At 39.9% G+C, this 22,767-nt stretch overlaps 1 protein-coding gene across 2 annotated transcripts in view; it reads right to left on the bottom strand.

Annotated features, from left to right (window-relative positions):
• Positions 1-393: 393 nt before the first annotated feature.
• Positions 394-22,767, bottom strand: part of LOC131439546 (protein argonaute-2) — a 98,792-nt gene continuing 76,418 nt past the window's right edge. The window contains exons 4-14 of one of the 2 annotated variants that reach the window (XM_058610695.1): positions 21,914-21,988; positions 16,343-16,958; positions 16,185-16,279; positions 15,899-16,121; positions 15,594-15,839; positions 15,357-15,522; positions 11,045-11,384; positions 10,811-10,977; positions 10,238-10,756; positions 2,694-2,863; positions 394-2,617 (exon numbers count right to left, since the gene is read on the bottom strand). In XM_058610695.1, coding sequence (XP_058466678.1) covers positions 2,479-2,617; positions 2,694-2,863; positions 10,238-10,756; positions 10,811-10,977; positions 11,045-11,384; positions 15,357-15,522; positions 15,594-15,839; positions 15,899-16,121; positions 16,185-16,279; positions 16,343-16,958; positions 21,914-21,988 — 2,756 coding nt within the window. In that variant the 3' untranslated portion in view covers positions 394-2,478. The remainder of the gene's footprint in view (positions 2,618-2,693; positions 2,864-10,237; positions 10,757-10,810; positions 10,978-11,044; positions 11,385-15,356; positions 15,523-15,593; positions 15,840-15,898; positions 16,122-16,184; positions 16,280-16,342; positions 16,959-21,913; positions 21,989-22,767) is intronic. The other variant, XM_058610696.1, reaches the window with a different exon arrangement.

The following is a 22,767-nucleotide window of genomic DNA, read 5'->3' as shown; positions in this document are numbered from 1 at the left end:
TTCAAAACCTGAACATTTGTTGTATAATTACTTCTTTGAATTTTTAATTTGCATACCTATATAGAAAACAAAGATGTGATGCTCCGATTGCTTCCACATCAAAAATCACAGTTGTGAAAATTTTCTTGACTCGAGCGAAGATTCTCTGAAAATTCAAGGTCTCTCCAGGTAAAACAAAAACAAATTTCCTGAGTTTTCTTGATTTGACGACAACAACAAGAGATTGCAGTTCATAAAACGAATCCATGTGTGATAAGCTTGAGGATCGCATCAACTCAAACAAAAACAGCCCGTCCACTTAACTCTCATGACAGACACAGAAATTGTTTCGTTAATTTTTTTTGGTAGTTTCTCTACGGTTTTCATATTATGGCTAAAAAACAAACAGTAATGTTCAGAATTTGGTGCAATCAAGTGTTATTTTCCTTGTATGTGTGCAGTGTATTCCACTCTTTGAGCTTAATGATGTTTCTATTCGAATGTTGTTCACTATGTTGTTTCTGTTCTGCAATGTTCATAACTTCAACAGTTAAAATGTGACTTTAACTGTTCTGGTTAAAATTCTTCTTATGTGCTAATATGTTACTTTTTCTTTCGCGTGTTTAAAATTAGTATGTCCGGTACATACTCACGTTTGATTTAAATAATCATACACATCGACATGATTCGGTAGGTATTATAAATGATAGATCAGCATTTGTTCATAAAGTTTGATGTCATACACTACCGCCGTCATCATTCACTCCGGTTTGATTCTACTTCTAAACACATTTAGAGATTTTCTCCAATAGAAGATGTTTCTTTGATCCTATACAATATAACGGTGTACGAGTTGTTTGTTTTAATATTGTGGCTGACTTACGAGCTAGCTATTAGAGTACAAACTACGACCTATATGCTTACTATCGAATAATTGTTTTTCCCATATTTGACGTTTAGTGGCTTGGCTTCGTTCGGTTCCTCTGCGCAAGGAGCATTTAGCATTAAGTTCCCCCTATTTGCTGGATGATTCTCACTTGGGATTGGCTTCCTTGATCTGCTCTGACCCTCTCGATCTCTTCTCCGGCCTCTCTTCTTCACTTGCATGCTTCTGCTTTGGCAGAACAGAAACAAAATTTTTTAATGAATAATAGCTTATGTTCCGTCGAGTGATAGGAAATTTTTACTACTTATAAAATTATTCCCTTGTTTGATTTCGTGTTTACATCCTTGTTGTTTTATCATCCATAAGTTAAACTGCTTCTTGAGTACTTAGTTTTCAATTTGCTTGCTTCATTTTCGATTAAACATAAAAATACATTAACAACAAAAACAGGTGAAACAATTCGCTTTCTATTTTGCTTTGCTTTCGTTTACTTGTTCTACCAGACATCGGAGATAGTTGACGTGCTTGCTTGCTTGCTCTCGACATGCTTTCGATTGTCTGATTTGAGGAATGTCTACAATTTACTTTCTATTGCGTCTGGATGAGATTGTTCCCTAAAAGTGTTTCTTTGTTTATACAGTTTCCATACGAGATTAGTTTTAAAGCTGGTTTGCGTGTATTGTTCATTGGAAATCTTTTTTTTTTTCGTTTCTAGACTTTTTCCATTCACACATTTCAATTTGATTTAAAAAAAATACAATAAACTAACGAACGAGAGATATCCATGAGCGATATAAAAACTCTAAGTAAGGATGATAAGTGTTAACCATTGTGAAACATCTTTCTTCACTGTCACGTCGGAAAGCCTCTGGACTTAAAAGCTAGTGCTGAATTAGAATTTGATACATATGGGCATAAAAAAGGGGTACGCCTTCACTATTAGCCGTATACTAGTTTAAAACTAAATTGGAAGCTTAGAAAATTTGTTTCATTTTTTCATATTCTGTCTCTCGTTTTGGAATTAAAGCCATTCGAAACCTATAAGATGTGATACGTCTTTGAGCAAAAGTATACTAATCCTTAAAGAAACCTTTCTTGGTGTTTGCGTGTACGTGTTGCCTAGAAAATAAGTAAATATAACCTACAAAACTGCGAAGAGTTGCCGTATCATTAAAATGACAAATAACATCAGAAAGGAAAGAACTTTCTTTGAAACCTATACACGACGTTTGCATTGCTATTGCTTGAGTGGCTCGTCCACCGAATGTAAATAATTCGCCTTTGCTTGAGGTTTGATTCTCCTACAATGTTGTCTACCTCAGTACGAGAACAAATCTACTAACCATCTAATCCGAAGCAATTGTACGTCCCATCAATATTTAAATAATTCCAACTGCTAATCCTGACTATGGCCACAAACCGCGCACTGTTAGGCAGTGTGGTCCTACTGTTAATATTTTCCTCCAATGGATGGTTTTTTTTTTTGAAACATAATAATTCTTCTCTAGTGTGCTACCAGAATGTACAATTACTGAATGTTTTACGAAAAATAGCTTCGTATTAGTATAAGTTAGTACAAAATAATAAACTAAACAGACAAAAAAATACTTCGTTTAAGCAAAGTACATAACTTTTTTGGTATCGGCATGTACGGTGATTGCACGAGCCATCGCACCGGGTGTTCTGTCCTCAGAGCAACCACTCTGGTGAGATCCTTCGCCGGAATCGTGTTCCTTTTCAACAAGGTGGTATCTGCGTGGGGGAAGAGAAACAAACGAAAGAAATCAAACCGTTGCACGGAGATCGTCCATGTCTAGAGCACACTTACCTAGCCCTAAATGCCACCAGATGGGCATAGTAGGCGGGTGCCGGAATCGAAACCGAACGGGTACACCGGACGTATGTGTGGCATAGCTGATACGTGAGGCACTGGAGCTCATCTGACTCGAAATGGTTATCGTCCCATAGGACGTGATAGTGCGATGGACGACTGGTACCCTGCGGGGAAAAAAATTCAACAGGAAAACATGATTACGATAGTTCTTATAGCGATCACCTACAAAAATTAACAGCAGAAAAGGTGGCAAAATCAGAATCGACTTGCTCCAAATTGAATGAAACTTTGCACCCATCTGCAGTATGACAAACCATTTGTTTTGCATGGATGAAGAAATCAATTTGTTGTCAAAAAAGGTAGTATTTTTGCGAGAAAAATTTAAAAATCGTTTTTAACTCGGAATCTATTATTGATAGAAAAAAGTGGTTGTTCTATTTTAACTTTTATATAAAATGATATACGTGTTGTACGCTAGCGAGCATGGCTACAAGAGATCCCAGATGGTATATTTCGTTTCGTTGGAGTACGTTCTTAGAATTATAGCACTGTAATTTATTTCCAATCATATTTAGAAGACAACAGTGGTAATGAGAAAGATGTGGGGGCTGGGCTCTCAAAAAAATGAGGGTGGGTAATGTCAGACATAACCGAATTAACACGAATACAAATAGTTTCCTCTAATTTAATGCAGATGTAATTATCAATAAAATCAATATATGACAGTATCACATGTAACACTTCGTAACGCCTGTAACATACAAAACTTAACGCATGTAATGCTACGTAACAATTATAGCTTATGGCAAAGTAACGCATAAATGGATTCTGGAATCGAGCCTTGACTTGAACCAACCAAAAAGAAGTACTTAAGATCTACTTGCTTTACTTCCTGCTCAGTCATGATACTCGTTGATACCATACATTTCACAAAACTTTCGATATGAATTATTTGTGGTTATGTCATACAACTAAAAATTCCATCATAAATTGCAGATCATATTTCCGATGGAAAAAAAATTGAAAAGGCACCCCATAGCAAAGTAAGATGTATTCACGTCTGTAAAGACTGTCCCAGAAAGTATGAACGCACTTTAATTTCGCTGTAAATAATTCGCAAGTGTGATGTGAGAATGCTGGGTCGCGCTGAAGTTGGCGCTATGGAAGCTCTCGTATCCCTCGTATCCCCCATCACGGTCGAGCCACTGCCGCCAGCGTTCTCCAGCCGTCCCGGTCCTGTGTGTGGGTGTGCTACGAGAGTCTTCTAAACGCCTTCTCAAGGCAAGTATTGTTTTGTATCGTCGCCTTCTAGTGTTCACCCGCTTCGCACTTCCAGATGTCAGCATCCTGAATTCATTCAACAGCCGTCTTGCTCTAGCGCTGAGCACAACGCATCGATTGATGCCACACCGAGACACACCAAAATTCGCATTCTGGAAGCTCCTGATACGTCCCCCACAGTAGAGCTTCCGCAGTCTGCGTTCATCAGTCGTCCCGATCCTGTGCGTGGTGGCGTGGAAGGAGTCTTCCAAACCACAACAAACGGCAATCATACATCAAATTTGCACATCTACTACCAAAATGTAGGCGGCATAAGCACGTGTATTGACGATTATCGGCTAGCATGTGCGGACGATTGTTACGACATCATCGCTCTCTCTGAAACGTGGCTTAACGGAAATACGTTATCCGTTCTAGGGTACGGATCTAATTACGAAGTCTTCCGTACTGATCGTAACATTCGTAACAGTCCCAAGAGCATACGAGGTGGAGTACTTATTGCGATACATCGTCGTCTGAAGGCTCAGCTGGTTGAAAACACACCAGGATTTTGTGTCGAGCAGGTATGGGTGCGCATAAAACTATTCGATTTCACACTTTTCGTTTGTGCGATTTATCTTCTTCCGGACCGTTGTCGTGACTTACAGCTTATTAATGCACACATTGTGTCGTTGAACGAAATTTCGTCTGCTCAAGCGCTGCCCATTGACTTCAACTTTCCCGGCTTACATTAGTGTGCCACTTCCGATGGATTTTCGTTTGCTGACCCCATATTATCAACATTCCGTATTGGGATTACCACTCTGCTCGACAGGTACAATCTTAATTTGTTACGACAGTTAAATAATGCCGTCAATGAGATCGGCCGAATGCTCGACCTCTGCTTTTCCAGCAAATCTGACGTCGCACCCAGGATCAGTGCTGCAACATTTTCTCTTGTCAAACCTGTTCGACATCATCCTCCGCTGCATATTATTCTCGAGACTAAACGTTTGTCCAGCAACCGTGACGCACCTGCCATCATCAGCTATAATTTTAAAAGAGCCGACTATACTAGCATGACTGACTTCCTATCGAACATCGACTGGGATGAAATTCTTGACAACGATGATGTCAACGCCGCTGTTCAGACCTTTTCTAATGTTTTGATATATGCGATTGATTACTTCGTACCAAAACGGTCCAGACGAAATTCTCGGCATCCGCCGTGGCAAATTGTTGAATTAAGACATTTGAAAATTCCCAAAAATCTGCTCTGAAACAATACTCCAAACATGGTGGATATGTTCTGCGAAATCGTTATGTGAAGATAAATCAAATATACAAAAAAAAAACGCGAAGCGTTGCCATGCACGTTATTTAAATAATATACAACTTACAATGAAATCTAACCCGAGAGCTTTCTGGAAGCATGTTAATGAGCAAAGGAAAGAATTTGGTTTGCCATCACAAATGCAATTCGGAGATCGTATTGGTTCGTCTACTCAAGAAATTTGCCAGCTGTTCTCGGAAAGGTTCGCAAGTGTTTTCTCTTGCGATTTTCTATCTCTGCAGGAAATAGCACACGCCGCGAATAATGTTCCTGTATCCAATCATGCTATGCACTCGATCGATATAGACGATGAATCGATACAAACGTCAATCGTTGGTATGAAGGCTTCCACCTCTGCAGGCCCAGACGCCATACCAGCAGTCATCTTAAAGAAATGTTCAACCGGGTTAATTGCCCCCCTTTGCCGTTTATTTAATATGTCACTAGCTACGGGAGTATTCCTCAACTTATGGAAAGCTTCATTCATGTTTCCGGTCTACAAGAAAGGAGACAAAAGAGATATAAACAACTACCGTGGTATAACTTGTATAAGCGCTATCCCCAAGCTGTTCGAAAAAGTAATACTGACTTCAATTTTCAATCATTGCAAGCAGTATATCGATGATTCCCAACTTGGGTTTATACCTAAGCGTTCCACAACCACCAATCTATTATCCTTTACATCTTACGTGACCAACGCCATGTCAAATGGTTTTCAGACGGACGTAATCTATACCGATCTTTCCCTCGCCTTCGACAAAATTAACCATGACATCACAATAGCAAAACTGGATCGACTTGGTTTTGGTACAAATGTCCTTCGATGGATACAATCATATCTCAGGAATCGTCATCTAGTGGTTAAAATTGACGAAGAATTTGTTGCAACATCTGGAATTCCACAGGGGAGCCATCTCGGCCCTTTGATATTTTTGCTTTACTTTAACGACGTTAATTTTTCTCTGGAAGGACCGCGCATATCTTTTGCAGATGACCTCAAGATCTACCGTGTTATTCGCACCTCAGAGGATGCGACGTTCCTTCAGCGACAAATGGCAATCTTTTCTGATTGGTGCAAATTGAATCACATGACCGTTAACCCAGAAAAATGCTCGATTATTACGTATACGAGAAAAAAAGTGCCTTTAAAATTCGAATACTTTATTGAGCGATTCATGATTGGTAGATCGACGTGCATCAAACACCTCGGCGTTTTTCTTGACGAGCAGTTAACATTCAAGCAACACACCAACTACATTGTGGCTAAAGCTTCTCGCTACCTTGGATTTGTGATGAGAACGGCTTAGCATTTTACGGATGTTTACTGCTTGAAATCCCTATACTGTTCACTCGTTCGCTCTACTCTGGAATATTGTTCAGCTGTTTGGAACCCTCACTACTTCAATGGCGTTAATAGAATCGAGTCGATTCAACGTAGATTCGTTCGATTCGCTCTTCGCCGTTTACCTTGGACCAATCCTCATCAACTACCGTGTTATGAAAGTCGCGGATTGCTAATCGGTCTAGACACACTGCAAGTAAGACGGGAGCTATCGCGTGCTTCAATGATAGCAGATGTTTTGAATGATAGGATCGACTGCCCCACATTGCTCCGTGAAGTCAACAGCTATGTTCGTCCTCGAGCTCTCCGCAACAACGCTTTTCTTCGACTTCCTTTACGCCGCACTAACTACGGGATAAAAGGGGCGATTATCGGCTTACAACGGTCATTCAATCGAGTGTCATCTGAGTTCGACTTCAATCTTTCACGGCATAAAACAAGGACCAAATTCTTACATAGTATTAGAATTAATCATTAGGACCACATCGTGTCTGTTGATTTTACAATAAATAAATAAATAAATAAATAAGGTGTTAGATATTCAAATTTTATTCGATATGCTGATAATCACCCCTATTATGTACGTCGATCGATTCGAAATATTCCGATCGACTGTGCAATTTCCATTCTGCATTCCGTTCGAGTTGGGAATGAACTCGAATATCATTCATTCGAGTTGTTAAATTTTCGAACATTACTCGATCGACTTGCGTACGTATTACTTCTGTTCGGTTTAGAATCGTTCTAATTTGTTTATACAAGTGTGACGGCTTCGTTTACTAAGAAATGAATAATATAAATAATATAGAACGTGTAAGTGTTGACAGCTTTGATGGTTAGTGTTCGAAATTTCAAGTGTTCCCGAACGAGAGTCGATCGAATCATACAAGTCGAACGGAATAAAGAATGCAAAATTCGAACTCGGACAAAAGTGTGGATTCGTTCGTATCACAAATCCGTCGGATTGCAGAAACGGGGTGAATATTAGACTACAACCCATTCTAGACTAGCTGGCGCACCTTCTTGCGAACGTTCCTCATTACAGACTTATTGGCGACAAGTTTTGACACTTTTTTCCAATCTTTTTCGAACTGTTGAATGGTTTCGGCTGTCGAGACATGTTTCCTAAGATGTGCCTTCATTAATGCCCAAAATTCCTCAATTGGTCGAAGTTGTGGGCAATTTGGTGGATTCATGTCTTTTGGGACGAAAGTGACATTTTCCGTAGTATACCATTCTACGGTTGATTTCGAGTAGTGGCAAGAAGCAAGATCTTGCCAGAAGACAACAGGATCCTTGTGGCTTCGAATCATGGGTAGAAGTCGTTTTTGTAAACATTCCTTGATGTATATTTCGCTGTTCATTGAAGCAGTGGTGATAAAGGGTTTCGAAATCTTACCGCAGCTACAAATTGCTTGCCAGACCATAGCTTTCTTACCAAATTTTTCGACTTCAATCGATGTCTCGGACTGGTTTAACACTTGCCCTTCTCGCACCGTATAATATTGTGGTCCCGGCAAGGATTTGTAATCAAATTTCACGTAGGTTTCGTCATCCATGATTATGCAGTTCAAATTTCCAGCAAGAATTGTATTGTACAGCTTTCGAACCTACGTTTTGGTTGTTTCTGCTTCTTACAGGTTCAAAGATTCAAACGTTCATTAGCACGAACATTTGACTTCGAAGAGCCCACTTTTTTGGCCACATCCCGAACTGAAACCTCCTTCTTTTGCTCGAACGCCTTCAGTATACGTTTATCCAACTGAGGGTTAGCAGGACCTTTTTTTCGACCCGTTTTCGGTTTATCCTCAACGAACTTCCTGGTTGCATTTCGCACAGCTTTTTCACTTACTCCTTCCATTTTTGCTATCTTTCTCAGTGACAGTCCGCGTTCTGTGCACCATTTGTACACAATTTTTCGACGTTGTTCTGCTGAAAGTCCACGCATTTCGAAGCAAACTAATGAAAACGAATAAACAACTGCACAAGTAGTTAGAGAAGAGTGTAAACAACAGGACGCAGTCATAAAAATTGACAGATTCTGAACCAATGCCAAATGACAGCGGTTTTTGGTTGCGTCCATACTTTCTGGGACAGTCTTTAAGTAATGATATTTCAAATTTGCTAGAAATCTCGTCATTACTGCACCATACACGTTCATTAAAATGATATTATTTTTCAGTAATGACACTTTTAATGATCGTGTAAGGTCCGCAATACAGTATGTGCACAGTGTAATTCATTTGATGTCTAAGTTCTTTGCATTTCATTATTAAATATTTCGAATATGGGTTTTCCTGCGGGAAGGTCACTTAGAGTAAATTTGATACTTTTTATGTGTAGAATCATATTCTATTGTTTAAATAATTTCTTTCCATCAGACACTTAAAGCTGGAGAAATGCCTGTAACTTCTTTACTTCATTATTGACACAGATTAAATTACCAAAAGTGTATTTTAAGTTCAACTTTAAAACAAAATTTTTGTGCGCTTTTTTTATTTTTTTTTATTTAGTTTTCTCGGTTAGTTTTTCAATTCTTGTAAAGGCATTCGATGTTCTTAATGCGTACTTTACAAGGAGTGCCTAATCGTTTTCTTACAACTTCTTCTTCGACAACCGTTTCCGAGCTACAGTGATATGGAAAGTGTTTTAGCGGCATTGAGCCGCAAATCAATCAAAGACGAAAGCCATTTCACCGAGAACCATTTAGCCGAAAGTCATTTCGCCGAAAGTATCATATCACCGAAAGGGTCATATCATCAAGAGGGTCATATCGTCGAAAGAACGAATAGATTCTTTTCCCCGTGTGTAATTCAGAAATCGTACTCTCTTGATGAAATTTTTCAGATTGATTTATGATCCTCGAAATAAAATTTCCAGGAAAACTAGTTGACTTCAATGAATACTAAGGATAAATAAATAAATAAATAAATCAATGTGGCCGCTCCACACACCAATAAATATTTGTAATGAAGGGCCGAAATTTAATTTATTCGAATTGTTGTATTCGGCCCTAGCAGTCACTTAAATGATAACCCGACGTTTCAACCATTAGTTTTTATCAATATCAAATAAATATTTTCAAGTTTCTCGTTTGGAAATTATCAAAAACAGTATCTAGACTCGAATGCAATACTACATAACATTTACGATCTTTTTATTGTATTTGAAAGTTATTTTCAAAGCCTTGATATTACATTCCATTTGTGAAATTTGACATTCTGTTCCAACAGACTTCGCAGCCAATTGATAACGTACAGAATTATTGCATGGCTGGTACTATGATTCTACTGACAATAAGAATCCTTCCAGGGCAGGGAATTATTATGCTCCGTGCGATATTTTCATTTACAGGTTTTCTCTTTTCGACAAAATGATAAGTTTGGCGAAATGTCCCGCTTTCGAAAAAAGTGCATTCAAACAAACATTAGTCCGTTACAAACGTCAGTCTTGAAACAAATTGCTCTCTCCATAAAAAAAAATAAATGGTTTGTGCACGTGTGCAAACTTCCATTCCAATCAAAGTAGGTGAAAAGTCTTCTGATAAAATGCTACACATTTCTAGAATTGCTCTAGTAGTAAAACACCAAATGATCCACTTACCTGAATACCCTGGTGGCTGCACAGATAGAAATCGAACTCGGTCGGGTGCGTAATTCCAACATCGACGGTAGTACCAGCCGGGATATTACCGGACTTACCGCTCTGCTCCTTCTTGTCCGCACAGAACAGTCGCGTGTGGTGACGCTTCTGCACCACGATAAACGTAATGCCTGGTTTGTACTCCGACTCTAGCTTGATGCACGCTTCACGAATGGCCGTCAGTTCATGTTGCAACACATGCGGGAACTGTCCTTCGGAAACACCATCCCGGTACAGAATGATTCGATGCGGTTTGAAACCTCCCGTGGATTTGTAGAACATAATCAGCAGTTCACGTACCATACTGCTCAGCTCCTGGATGATCTCCTGCCGGTGCTGCTGCACACGAACGGTGGCAGCATAGCGCGACGGATGGGCATCCATCGATCCGACCACAGCCGCAATTGAGGGTTTTTTATTGTCACCGGCCGGTGGGTGGGTCACGTCTGCACCAAGGAAAATGACCGGCTCGTCGAACACCTGATAAAGTGTGATTACTAATTTATGGGGATTAAGAAATACTGTCCAACAAACCTTTGGTCTAATTGATGGCACAAGGATCGAATTGATTCCACCCAGTTTTACGTTGATCTTCAGACAGAGATTGGACAATGTTTGCGGTGACGTTTTGTTGACGTTCTTTGCCTGCACACATTGAGTGGCCATTCCCAGTACGGTATCTCCAACTCGCTTGACTTCGGCTGTTACAAGAAAAAAAAATCTCGTCAAATAGGCAATCAGTTTTGATTGAATTCTAGTGAAACTTACCATAAACCGGTGTCTTTCCGGGCAGTACCACAACCACAAGCTGCAGCTGGTTGAAGGTGTTCTTCAGATATCTAAACATCGGTTCCACCTGATCCGGCCCGGTTGCATACTTGCAGAAGCACGGCTGGCCGATGATCGGCATCCCGGCGTCGTTGGAAATCTTCTGCAGATTCTGGGTGAAGTTCCTCAGGGCATCCTCCCGGACGGTTCGCTGTGGCGCGAAGCAGGCAATCGCCCAAACACGAATCTCGACGCCAGTGAAAAATTGTTTGCCTCGCATGTCCCAAACCCCTTGGTTTGGTAATGCTAAGCTCACTTTATTCTGTGGACCAGATGGTAACTTGTTCGCTGATTTTAACGTGCCACTTGCTAAGATTTTCAGGGTGCTTAAGAACTAAGGGATCGTGTATACTACTAGCGTACGGAATGAGTGTTCGGTGAGTGAGAAGGTTATGAGTAAGCATCGAGAATTTAAATTCTCTTTCAGAAGACAAATGACGGAAATCGAGAGGCAAATTACTCTAAACTTTGTCTGAACTCACACAAGATTTAGCGGGGTTAGAAAAGTTTCGGAGGAATTTCGTGAGATTAGCAAGTTTGAGCAAGTTGAGAAAGTATTACGAAGGATTAAAATAGTTGAGGAGGCAGTGATTAAAAAAGTTTATGAGGGACCGTGAGATTATTTCGGATTAGATGAGTCTGAGTTAGTCCAGAGTTTAGAGTGATTTGTCCCTTGACGGAACTTACAGTTTGAACTTTTAAAAATTTTCTTTCTATTGAACCTTCTAATTCCGGTAGGAGACTGAGCAGACGAAAAATGATTTAACATTGATCATTTTCCAGCTGATGAGACTAAACTGAACTTTTTGTGTCCAAACATCAAAGACCGTACTTCCATTTACGTAGCCTTGGACTAACAGAATGAAATCGACCCATATCTTAAACGAATGGTGACTGGGAATAATAACTATATCACATACGAGAACAATGTGCGAAACGAACGCGGCCAAAGCGCGGAGAAGCAGCTTAAACGGTGTAACAAAACCAGGACCAATGACCTGGAATGGTATTCTATGCATTTGATGAGACTGGAAAAGAATCATTTCATATGAGATATTTCCATATGACCAAACACTATATTCGATTGATCAAAAACGCTATGGATTGACCAGTGGAAGATGTGTCGTGTTCTATCAAGACAACGCCAAGCCACATATATCTACAGTGAATCATCAGAAGCTACGAGAGTTTGGTTGAAAAATTTGGATGTATCCACCATGTAGTCAGGATCTGGCACCAATCGATTACTATCGGTTTCGTGTATTGCAAAAATTGTCTTATGCCATATTGCCATGAGCAACCTGGGTAGTTCCATCAAACAAATAATTCTCGCAAAACTTGATTGGGTTCCCAATTAGCACCGAAAAGTATCAGAATCAGTTTCGAAACAGACTCAAATTAATGTTTAATTTCGTTACAAACGGGTTCGAAGCTGACTTTAAAAGTTACTTATTTTTCTCGGAACTCCACAAGGGCCATCGTTAGCCAATAATCTCAAAATCTATTTTAAAAACTACAACAGCGATGAGACGGTATTTTTTCAACAGCTAGAGATGGCAGATTAATGAGACATCAATCGGAAAATACTGAAGCCGGATAAGTGCTCGATCATAAAGATTTAACTAACAAAGTATCTCTCAAATTTTATTACTTCCTGGAGGAATAGCGACAAATAGCACCATTTGTGTGAGAGATTTGGGAATCTTTCTCGATGAGCAACTGAATATAAGCGAATTTATCATGGAAACAATCAAGAACTTCAAAGACTTCCAGTGCCTGAAGCCTTTATAATGCTCACTTTGTTCGGTTAAGTCTCAAGTACCGTTCGATAGTATGAAACACCCATTGTCTCAAGGAAACTTATCACATAGGTTCGATACAACGAAAATAAGTGTTTATTGTTGTTAACAATTACGAATTTAACTGTTTCACTCTTCATGTAGAATTTATTGCGTATAGAACTATTGGTTTTGTTCAATTAAATCTCGTACACCATCTCTAAATCTAGATGCTTTTGCTCCTAAAGCAATATTTCAATTTCTTGAACAGAATTACCTCAATTTGAAATCGAAGAACCAAATCTGAAAAACCTCGAAGCGAACATTCATATCGATCACGCAGTGCAGAGAGGGGTAGACAACTTAATTATTTGTTCGTAGCAGTAAACAAAATAAACCGCTTACCACTTACAAAGTGTTGTGAACACTAAAACTATTTCGAAATGAGTTAACCAAACGAACAAACGGCACGATGGTTAGCACGAAGAAATACCATGGTTGTTGACTTCAAACTAACTAGTTTTCGAACTTCTGTAGAAGAATCTGTTTATTAACGAGCAAATGCATTTCGATCTGAAGTAAGTATATTTGCTTCAACTAAACAAAACGAATAATGCTACATACATTTATTTTTTAAGAAATATTTAAGGTATTTCCTTTGTTTTCTAATTTTTAATTTCATATCTAAAGTATATTGTGCCAAAACTTCAAGTCGATTAGAGCAAAACTGACGATATTACGAGTATATTTACCCAACCCGAGCACCGGACAGATGTTTCACTCTCGATATAACGCCTAGGTTCTATGTATTGAAATTTCAACGCAAATAGAAACGTCTAAACCTGTATATTTTGTCAGTAAGGAGTAATCCATCTTTTTAAAATCGAAAACCCGGAATCCTTTGGAAGTTTTGCACACTATTTACGTACATAACTTACGAGGTAATGCTGGAGTTTTTCTCTTATTTCATCAAATAATTTTTCATTCCACAATAACAAATTGACCGATTGTTATAGCAAAACATTGCGTTTTCCCCTTTAAAGAATTTTTAAAACATTGAAAAAATGAAATTTTTAAGCAATACCTTGGAAAAACTATGATCTAACTAATAAACTTTTTTAGATTTCAGATGATCCAGCACCAAGTGGTAAGTGGCACCGCAATTCTACTTTTTCTTCGACACATGCTCGAATAGTTACTGCCATAACCGTATTTTTCGAATGTTATGCTACAAAAAACGCAAAAACATTCCGTTTTTTTTTTTGTAAGAATCACCCTTAGCATCCCACTTAGGAAGAGTGAAGCAATGAAATACGGTGAAGACAACAACAATATGCATCATGAGAAGCATGATTGCATCAATTACAACATACCAGTTTATAGTTCAAGCTCGAGCATTTTTTTCATTTTGATACCAGATGTCTTAGAAATGCATGAAACATCGAGTTCTGGTGCTATCTAAAACAAATCGTTGAAGCACATCGAACTACTATTCATCAATCACTCAAGATAGTATTCGAATTTACTATAATGCAGCTCAATGTTTACCAATCTGCAAATATAACCAATTGCCGTTGATGGAAGTACACATCATCTGAGCCGCGAATAACAAGAAATCATGAGGACATCTGCGAAAGATACCCGAAGTACTTCCAGATAGAAAACAACATCGTTAAAGTACAGAACGAAAATCAAAGAGCGTCGGAGTGGCTTCCCTGTGGTATTTAGATGGTTTTAATTTTTTGGTTTCGGAAATTTCAGAAAACAGTTCCAAACGATTGAAAAATATTGTTTGACATCAGTTTCTGGAATTGTTTAAGAGCGATACGTATTCCCCGCCTAAAACTATACTTCAATCAATGCGGAATGCACCAGAAGTTAAGAATTGAAATGTTTGGAGTATTTCCTGAAGGCGTATAATCGAAATTAAGAGGGAAAATCGTTAGACTCGCGGTCTTGATAGGGAATCGTAATGACATAAGATAAGAAAGTACGCTATAAAACATGCATGATGTGCATAATGCAACTCCATACGTTAAACAAACTGTATGAAGAACATAATGAAAGAGATAGATAGATGAAATTGTATAGAGGAGAATTCAAACCTGCTAATCTATCCCAATAGCCCTGGCATAGCGCTACTCAGAAGATAGTGAAAAAACATCTCAGTAGCAACTGGAGCACGACCTGTGTGGACCTCATTTTAGTATTAACTGCTACATGGCCTCTTATCGCAAGCCACATTTACAACGACACACAATCGTAAGCCCCCAATCGTCTATCATCGCTGGGTTAAGACAATTGAAATTTATTTAGTCCCATTTGCCTTATTATAAATTGCACTCGAACTATGTTTATTTCAGTCAGACAGACGATTACCACAAACCTTCTCACTCAGATGAAAACAAAAACTGGTCACTCATCGAAACGAAAGCATACTACACAAGAGCGAAAATGTCTTTTAGTAAACTTACTTGTCCGCTCATGCTAGAGACGCGACCTCCGTACTGCAGTTTCGGTGGTGGCAATACCCGACCGCGCACCTCCATCATACTGTTGGAAATGGCTAGTCCGAATTCCTGCACGTAGGCGTCATTGTTGAAATCGGCTCGACGCACGAGATTGTTGATCTCGCGTTCGCTAAAATGATAAAACGTTATTCCGTACGAAAACTGGTGCCTATTTGATAGCGGGCTGGAGTATCTTCTTACCGATCCGGAGCCGATCTGGCGGTGGCCTTAATCATCGTCGACGTCTGCATATCGGTGAGCTTCTTGATGCAACGCTGGCCGGCCACAATATTACAAACCTCTAGCGGCAGATAGGTGTGCTTGTGTTCTTGGCCGACTTGAAGGCAAGGTAAGTGCGGATATCGCAGCTTCATCTTATACTTGTCCAGGAAGTACTTGGCCACGGTGCATTCCACTGTCTGTCCGTTTTCCAGTTGCAGTGGGAAACTAAATCGATATGAGTTCGTTACGAATGGGTTAAAACTTGCGGTAAAATAAAAACTTACGATTGCATTTGTGCTGGCCGCCGAGTTACGTTGCAGACACGGTACTTTCTACGCATCGTACCGCAGTGAGTTATTTCAATCTTTAGCCCCTTGATTTCCTTGGTGAATTTGACACGCTGGGAATCGGTCAACGGTTTGCGTTGCTCGTTTATATCCCTAATGTCCAAGACCTCACACATAAACTCAATCACGGGCTGGGCCTTGTAGAACGCAGTAGCCGAAACTTAAATTTAGATTAATTCCAGTCAGTCATTTTCATTCATCTAGCAAACCATTATGTACTTACCATCAATGTTCAGCATCATTTTCCACTGAGATGGGCGGACACTTTGATGGAAACCGAACCAGACTTCACGACCACCTCCAAGGGGATGATAGTACCTAGGAAAATCATTGAAATCAATCCATGTCAACTGAAGTACGACATCACTACAACGAATTTACCCGTCCGGTGAACTGAAGAAACTCCTGCCGACCGGAGTGTAGGTCATACTGGGTAGGTGCCGCATAACCACATCCAACGCTAGAATCGCATCGTATGGAATCTGTCGAGTGCGACCTTCGAGAGCCTCTTCGAGATTGAACAGGGAAACCTGGGCCACCCATTTGATAGTGACACGGAAAACACGATCCTTGCCCTCACCGGGTAACGTCACTTCCAGCTCCACCCGATCATTTCCGATCGGCAGTGGATCCCGGGTGTAGAGATTGTTCCGCCCGTCAAATACCGGCTTCAGTGCACCGAACATTTTACTGTACGCGTGAACCATCGTTTCGATGATCTCCCGGTTTACCTTCCGGGGACACTTGTCCGGCTGGATGTTTATGTCGTAGTGATGAACGAAACCGCGGGGCATCGTAATTTGAAAGTGATTGGCGCGGAGTACGATGGGACGACCCTCGCGCCCCAGATTCGGTCGTCGGGGACACGTAAATACGGGCAGATCTGGCGGGGCCGGTGGCGTTGCGGGGACCACCCCGAGCGCACTGGTTGCCACATTCTGCGCTCCGGCCGTGGTAGACACCGGTGTGGGGTTCACTGTGGCACCAGTTGGAGGAGCTATTGGATTTTTAGGGTAGTGTTCCGATTTTTGTTTTTCGTCGATGTTTTAGAACAATTTTGAACAGAGCCAATATGGAATTGTGATTTTGTTATTTTGGTTCCGATATGGTGGGAAATAACAAAAGCAACAAATTGTCAGCGAAAAATTTACGTTTATCAAATGTATTGTACCAAACCGGGAACAGTGGTTCGATCGTGAATGAAGAAAAGAAACAAAAAGTATACGGATGAGATTAAAATGTGCTCGGAACACGTTGTAGCAGATTCAGTTTTGCTCTCTGCGGAGAACTGAGTATTTATTGGTTAGTTGCAGCTAGTCCTCTTACAAACTATATTTACATATACCCTCACAAGCTAGCTCCTGGTGTGAGAAAGATCTCTGATGTCTTACTTCTTCTTGTACTGTAACTGTACTGTAACTGTTTTTTTTTTTCAGGTTAACTACAACAATAACAGGAAACTAATGGAATACAATGTACATGAATGAATAGTGAAATGATAAAAATAAATGAATTGAAAACCTACCGTTCCACACGATGTTATTGCAAAAATGGCTCAGTTTGAAGAAATTACCTCACAAAATCTGTAAATTACTTCGATAAATTATTTAATAGCATAAGTTGCAGACACATCGGAAGTCAAGTCGGATCTGGAATATTTTGACAGCAGATTGTTCTGTTGAAAATTTCATCACTAGAATGGCCAAGCATTTCACTGATATTTATTGCCTCAAGTCCCTATTCGTTCTACTCTGGAATATTGCTCAGTGGTCTGGAATCCTCTTTACCTCAATGGAGCTCATTGAATAGAATCTATACAACGTAGATTCGTTTGTTATTTGTCGATTACCTTGGAATAATCCACATCAACTGCCGAGCTGTGAAAGTCGCGGATTGCTGATTGGTCTTGACACACTACAAGTACAACGGAAGTTGTAAAATGAGGTTCGTACGAAGCTCCGTCATACAGACTCGTTTGTGAAAAGGGTTTCGAAAGTTGTACAATGAGGTTCTTACGAAATACGAAGAATGTGATTCTCGTGGATGAGAAAATGTACTTGAAAATAGATTATCGGCAGCTTGCCGGAAAAATTTTAAGAAAGCCATTGTTTTAGGTGTTCAAATAGCAAACAAGCTTATGATCCGGCAAAGCATTTGCAGCTTTGGAACAAAATACCAGGTTTTCGAGACAAACAAGACTTTGAATGCTGAAATGCACAAGCAGGAGTACATGAAACAGTGTATACTTTCATAGCTCACAATGGATAGTCTGCATAGTTTTGGCCTAATTTGGCAAGCACATTGCTGAACGCCGCCTTTCAAGGTATTCTACAAAACCATTTGCCATCGTCTATAACCAATAGCTAAGGAATTCGTAGAACCATATCAAGCGGAGTTCACTAGAGCCCGTGCCACCACGGATCACATATTCGCGATAAGACAAATATTCCAGAAGTGTCGTACATACAACGTACCCACGCATCACCCATTCGTTGACTTCGAAGCGGCATTCGACACAATCGATCGAAAGCAGCTATTGCAGGTTATGCACGAATGCGGTTTTCCGGATAAACTGAAACGATTGGTCTAAAGTATAGAGTGATGTGTTACGTCCGAATATCGTTGTCCCGGGTTGAAGGTTTTACAAGCCAGTTGTCGTATGTTCGAACCACGACCTGGAAGAATTCGTAATAGCAGTAGGAACGTAATACTAGCCATGCAATGATTGTGCACGCTAAGAACCGACTGCAAAGTCTGTTGAAACATAAAGGCCAAATTTCACAAAAGGAATGTAATGCCAAGTATTTGACTTTGGCCGAGTATTTGGAACGCTCTCGAGTCCATTCGACGCTCGGAGAGGGCTACGGCAAGTTGACGAGCTCTCTTGGCTCATGTTTAATATTGCTCGTAGAGGTGTGATTCGGAGACCGAGGATCTACACGAGTGGTTGTTGACGAGTTCGTGTATTTGGGCTCATTGGTGACCGCCGATAATGATACTAGCAGAGAAATTCAGAGGCGTATTTTGTTAGGGAATCGTGCGTACTTTGGACTCAAAAAAACCCTTTGCTCGAGTGAAGTACGCCACCGCACGGAATTAACCATCTACAAAACGCTTATTAGACCCGTTCCTCTCTATGGCCACGAGACCTGGACTATGTTGGCAGAGGATCAACGCGCTCTCCAAAAGAAACATTAGAATGTTGGACGACAGTTCAGTGGAAATGGTTCTCGAATCTAATCCTGCTGGGACAAGAAGAAGAGGAGCGCAGCGAACAAGGTGGATCGTTCAAGTGGAAGGCTTTGAGTGACTGGCGACGAGCAGCCATGGACTTGATACAGTGAAGGACACCACAGGAATATAGCTGCTAGGAAAGGTAAATAAGCACAATATAACAGAGAAGTGCTACAGTGGTATTGAGTATTTTTTTCGTAAATTTTGCCCAATTGAGAAATAAACAGAAGCTCAATTTAAGCTTATTTATTTGTTACTTAAAAATCAACGGACACAGTGTGGTCTTAATGACAGTTTCTAGCAATTTTTTCAATGTTAGATTTTATTCGGTTCCGCAGTGAATGAATATCAAATTTGGACGAAGTTAGGTTTAATGATCGTTGAAGGTCGAGCACCTAGCGTTGAAGATGGAGAAAAGCGCAGTTACGAAGAGCGCGTGATCGAACGCTAATGTTGATTTTTCCAAGCAATGTCAACATCATTTGTTCATCGAGAAACACTCCTAGCACCCGACTTCAATCGATCAAATACGGGACGCACATAGTCCTAATGTTCTCCAAGCGTTCAGATATTTAAGCTCGCCCGGTAAACATCCGATATGCATTAGATGATCTGTTACACTCAATCCGAATGTGATTTCTTGTATTTTCACGAAAAGATGGATAGAAACAACTCCAATATCGCAAAATCTCAAAAGTCGTCCCAATCTTCGCTGTATAGACACTTGGAGTCAACAGATCAATCGTTGCTGCACCGTTTCGTATTTATTCTCGGCTGGTGAAGCTGTACCAAATCCGCTTCTCGGTAAAAATGACAGACTGGTCAATCTACTAGCAACTATGTGATAGAATTTGCGCAAACTTTTGTCCTGGTACGGGTGAGCCACATCACCGGATCGTTCTTCTAACGGTCACCGCAGCATTTTCTTGATCGTGCTGTTGTTTGTGAATTTGCACCTACTTCTGACTTTTGGTTTCACATTGAGGTCTCCAAAATATGGGAATCGATAGTATCCTCTGGTTGGTTCGGTCGATCAACCGAAACTATATTTCGGTATGCTTTCCTTAGAACCAACCGAAGATAGACAGTAGTGTTTTGTGGTCAGTGAGGATTTTGTTACTGCATAGGCTAACGTTAGTGCCTCCTGTTCAGATCATCCAAGTTTCACTCCGCGTGTCCGAGTGTTCTTGAAGCATGTTGAACAGTCTTCATTCTTCCTGCGGGGTACTGATGAAAGATTACTGCACTGATTCCAGTGTTTTGGATGCGTCTGCTGCTACGATGATCGGTAGATTCAGAATTTTAAGTGTTGTATCAAGACTAAATTTAAGTGTTATAACAAGACTTTTGATATATTTCATCGCTGTCTAGTATGACCAACTGACACAATTTAAACGAACATCGCACCTCGAGTCAGCAAATCTCGGAAACACGCATCGTTGATTTGCGCATTATACTCAACGGGAACTGTGTCTCCAATTTTCAATTTGCTTCAATTGACCACTCGTACTGCGGCATTCCTCGCGTAATTTTGCATCTTCACCGACACAGACTTTGTATCAGTTTATTTTTTGAACGGTCTGTGATGATTTAAAAATCTGAAGCAGAGCTTCCTTGTCATGTAATTTCTAAAAGAAAAGTGTATACTGTGAAATCAAATACTGAGCCATTTTTTTGCCATAACACCTGTGAACGTAAAACTGATTAGAAAATTGTGCATATATACAAAAAATAAAACATCACCTACAATAAAACCACCAGTTATTATTCTGAAATGACAGCGCTATGCGTTGCAACCAGATACAGATGATTTATGTGTTGATTTTACAGACAGAACTTATCGTAGCCTAATTAGTAGTAACCATGTATATATAGACTTAAGTGAACTATTTACAAAATCCAATTCAACTCATCAAATACGAAAGGAAACTGTGAAGCAGAAACTTCGATAAGAACTGTAGTGAGAAACGAGTATGGAACTAAACTATTGCTGTTCGGATGCTAGGCAATGAAAGCAATCTACGGATTTGCCATCATTTTTGAATGTGAAAACAGCAGTCACGCATAGCGAAAAATATATGTGTACGACTCTCTCGATCTCGCACAGATTCACAGATCAAAGAACACACACGCACTACTACGGTCCCAGCATACGACGTATGCTGCTGAATAATGTGAAGTTGTCTAGCTGAACAGTGATCATGTTTTGTCTGGAAATGATTGAAGGAGCTGGGAAATGATACTCCAAAAGTGACCAAGATTCTAAATGACCAAAACAAAACCGAAAAAACAAAGTTGCGACAAAATTCCTCTGTAAACAGTGTCTAAAATCAAACGAAACATGAACTGTTGTGAATCCCTGCTTATCGAGCTAATAAGGCACTCTGTGGTTTTATGCAGTTTTTTTTGGCTTAAAAGTTTAGCTGTTTCGAACATTTCCATAAACTATTTTTATCATTTCACCATTTACTCGCAGGAGCTCTGGTTTCAACTAGTTACTCGAGCCCTCTCTGAAACCAATCGAAACACAAGCTCGCTTCTTTCTATGGGCCCTACGAATTTTTGCAACCTAACCGGTAAATTTGGACTTCAAACATTCATAAACCAATCGGGATTTTGGTCGCCCGTTGGGCGTTAATATTATCTCTCGCTCGCAATCTAATTTATGAACATTCGAAATAGTCTAAAGTTTCAATTTTTCAACAGTTTTCAGTTTACGTGAGAGTGTATCGAAGCTGGTCTGCGACTGAGTCGGACTTGGAGGCCTTGGCGGCGAAGTATTCCATGGTGTTTCTATAAAAGAAAGAAAAAGAGAAAAAAACAATAACAGAAAATCTTTCTTTTTTTTTTGTTGTTTGCGGTTTCGTTCGTAGCGGACGGGCTTTGCTTTGCGGGTACTCTAATCTTTGGACAAGGTTTCCTTGTCCATCATATGTTCTTTTGATGCTTTCTTCTAAGATACGCACGTCGCTTAGTAGATAAAATCCAACGATAAAACCAAATGGCAGAGAGCAAACTACTCACAGCAGTAGACAAAACAAAAACGATGGTACAGAGTTGGAAAAAATTGCTCATTTTCAATTTGGATTGTGAGTAATCTAAGTAAAGAATCAAACATTCGAACAGGGTATCAAATAGAAGCAGACGTTACAGAAGACGCTATAAATGAAAATAAAAAACCATTACCTATTTAAACCACGATCTCGGTATTGTCAATTTATTTAGCAAAAAAAATCATTCCATGCAAAATAGAAATACAAGAAAACAAACCACACCAAAGCTTTCTATCGGTATTTGCCAGAAACAAATATTTCGGGATTCCAAGAACACTTGTTCCATGGAACCTACTGTTTCGACATATTCAAATTAATCCAATGCCCATACGATATGGAAAAATAACATATTTATAATAAAAACAAATCCAGTCGAAACCCAAAATGTGTTGACGAATATAGTAGTGTGGTAAGGAAGTAAAACGAAAACAAACAGCAACCAATCTACGAGAGCAAAACAAAGTCGATGACCCATAAAAACCAAATGCATATGAAACGCGCGGAGCGGCATATCGTGGC

Source organism: Malaya genurostris, chromosome 3 (assembly GCF_030247185.1).
Source record: "Malaya genurostris strain Urasoe2022 chromosome 3, Malgen_1.1, whole genome shotgun sequence".
Lineage (NCBI taxonomy): Eukaryota > Metazoa > Arthropoda > Insecta > Diptera > Culicidae > Malaya > Malaya genurostris.
The sequence above is the reverse complement of the archived record's forward strand: the minus strand, read 5'-3'. Positions and strand labels throughout refer to the sequence as shown.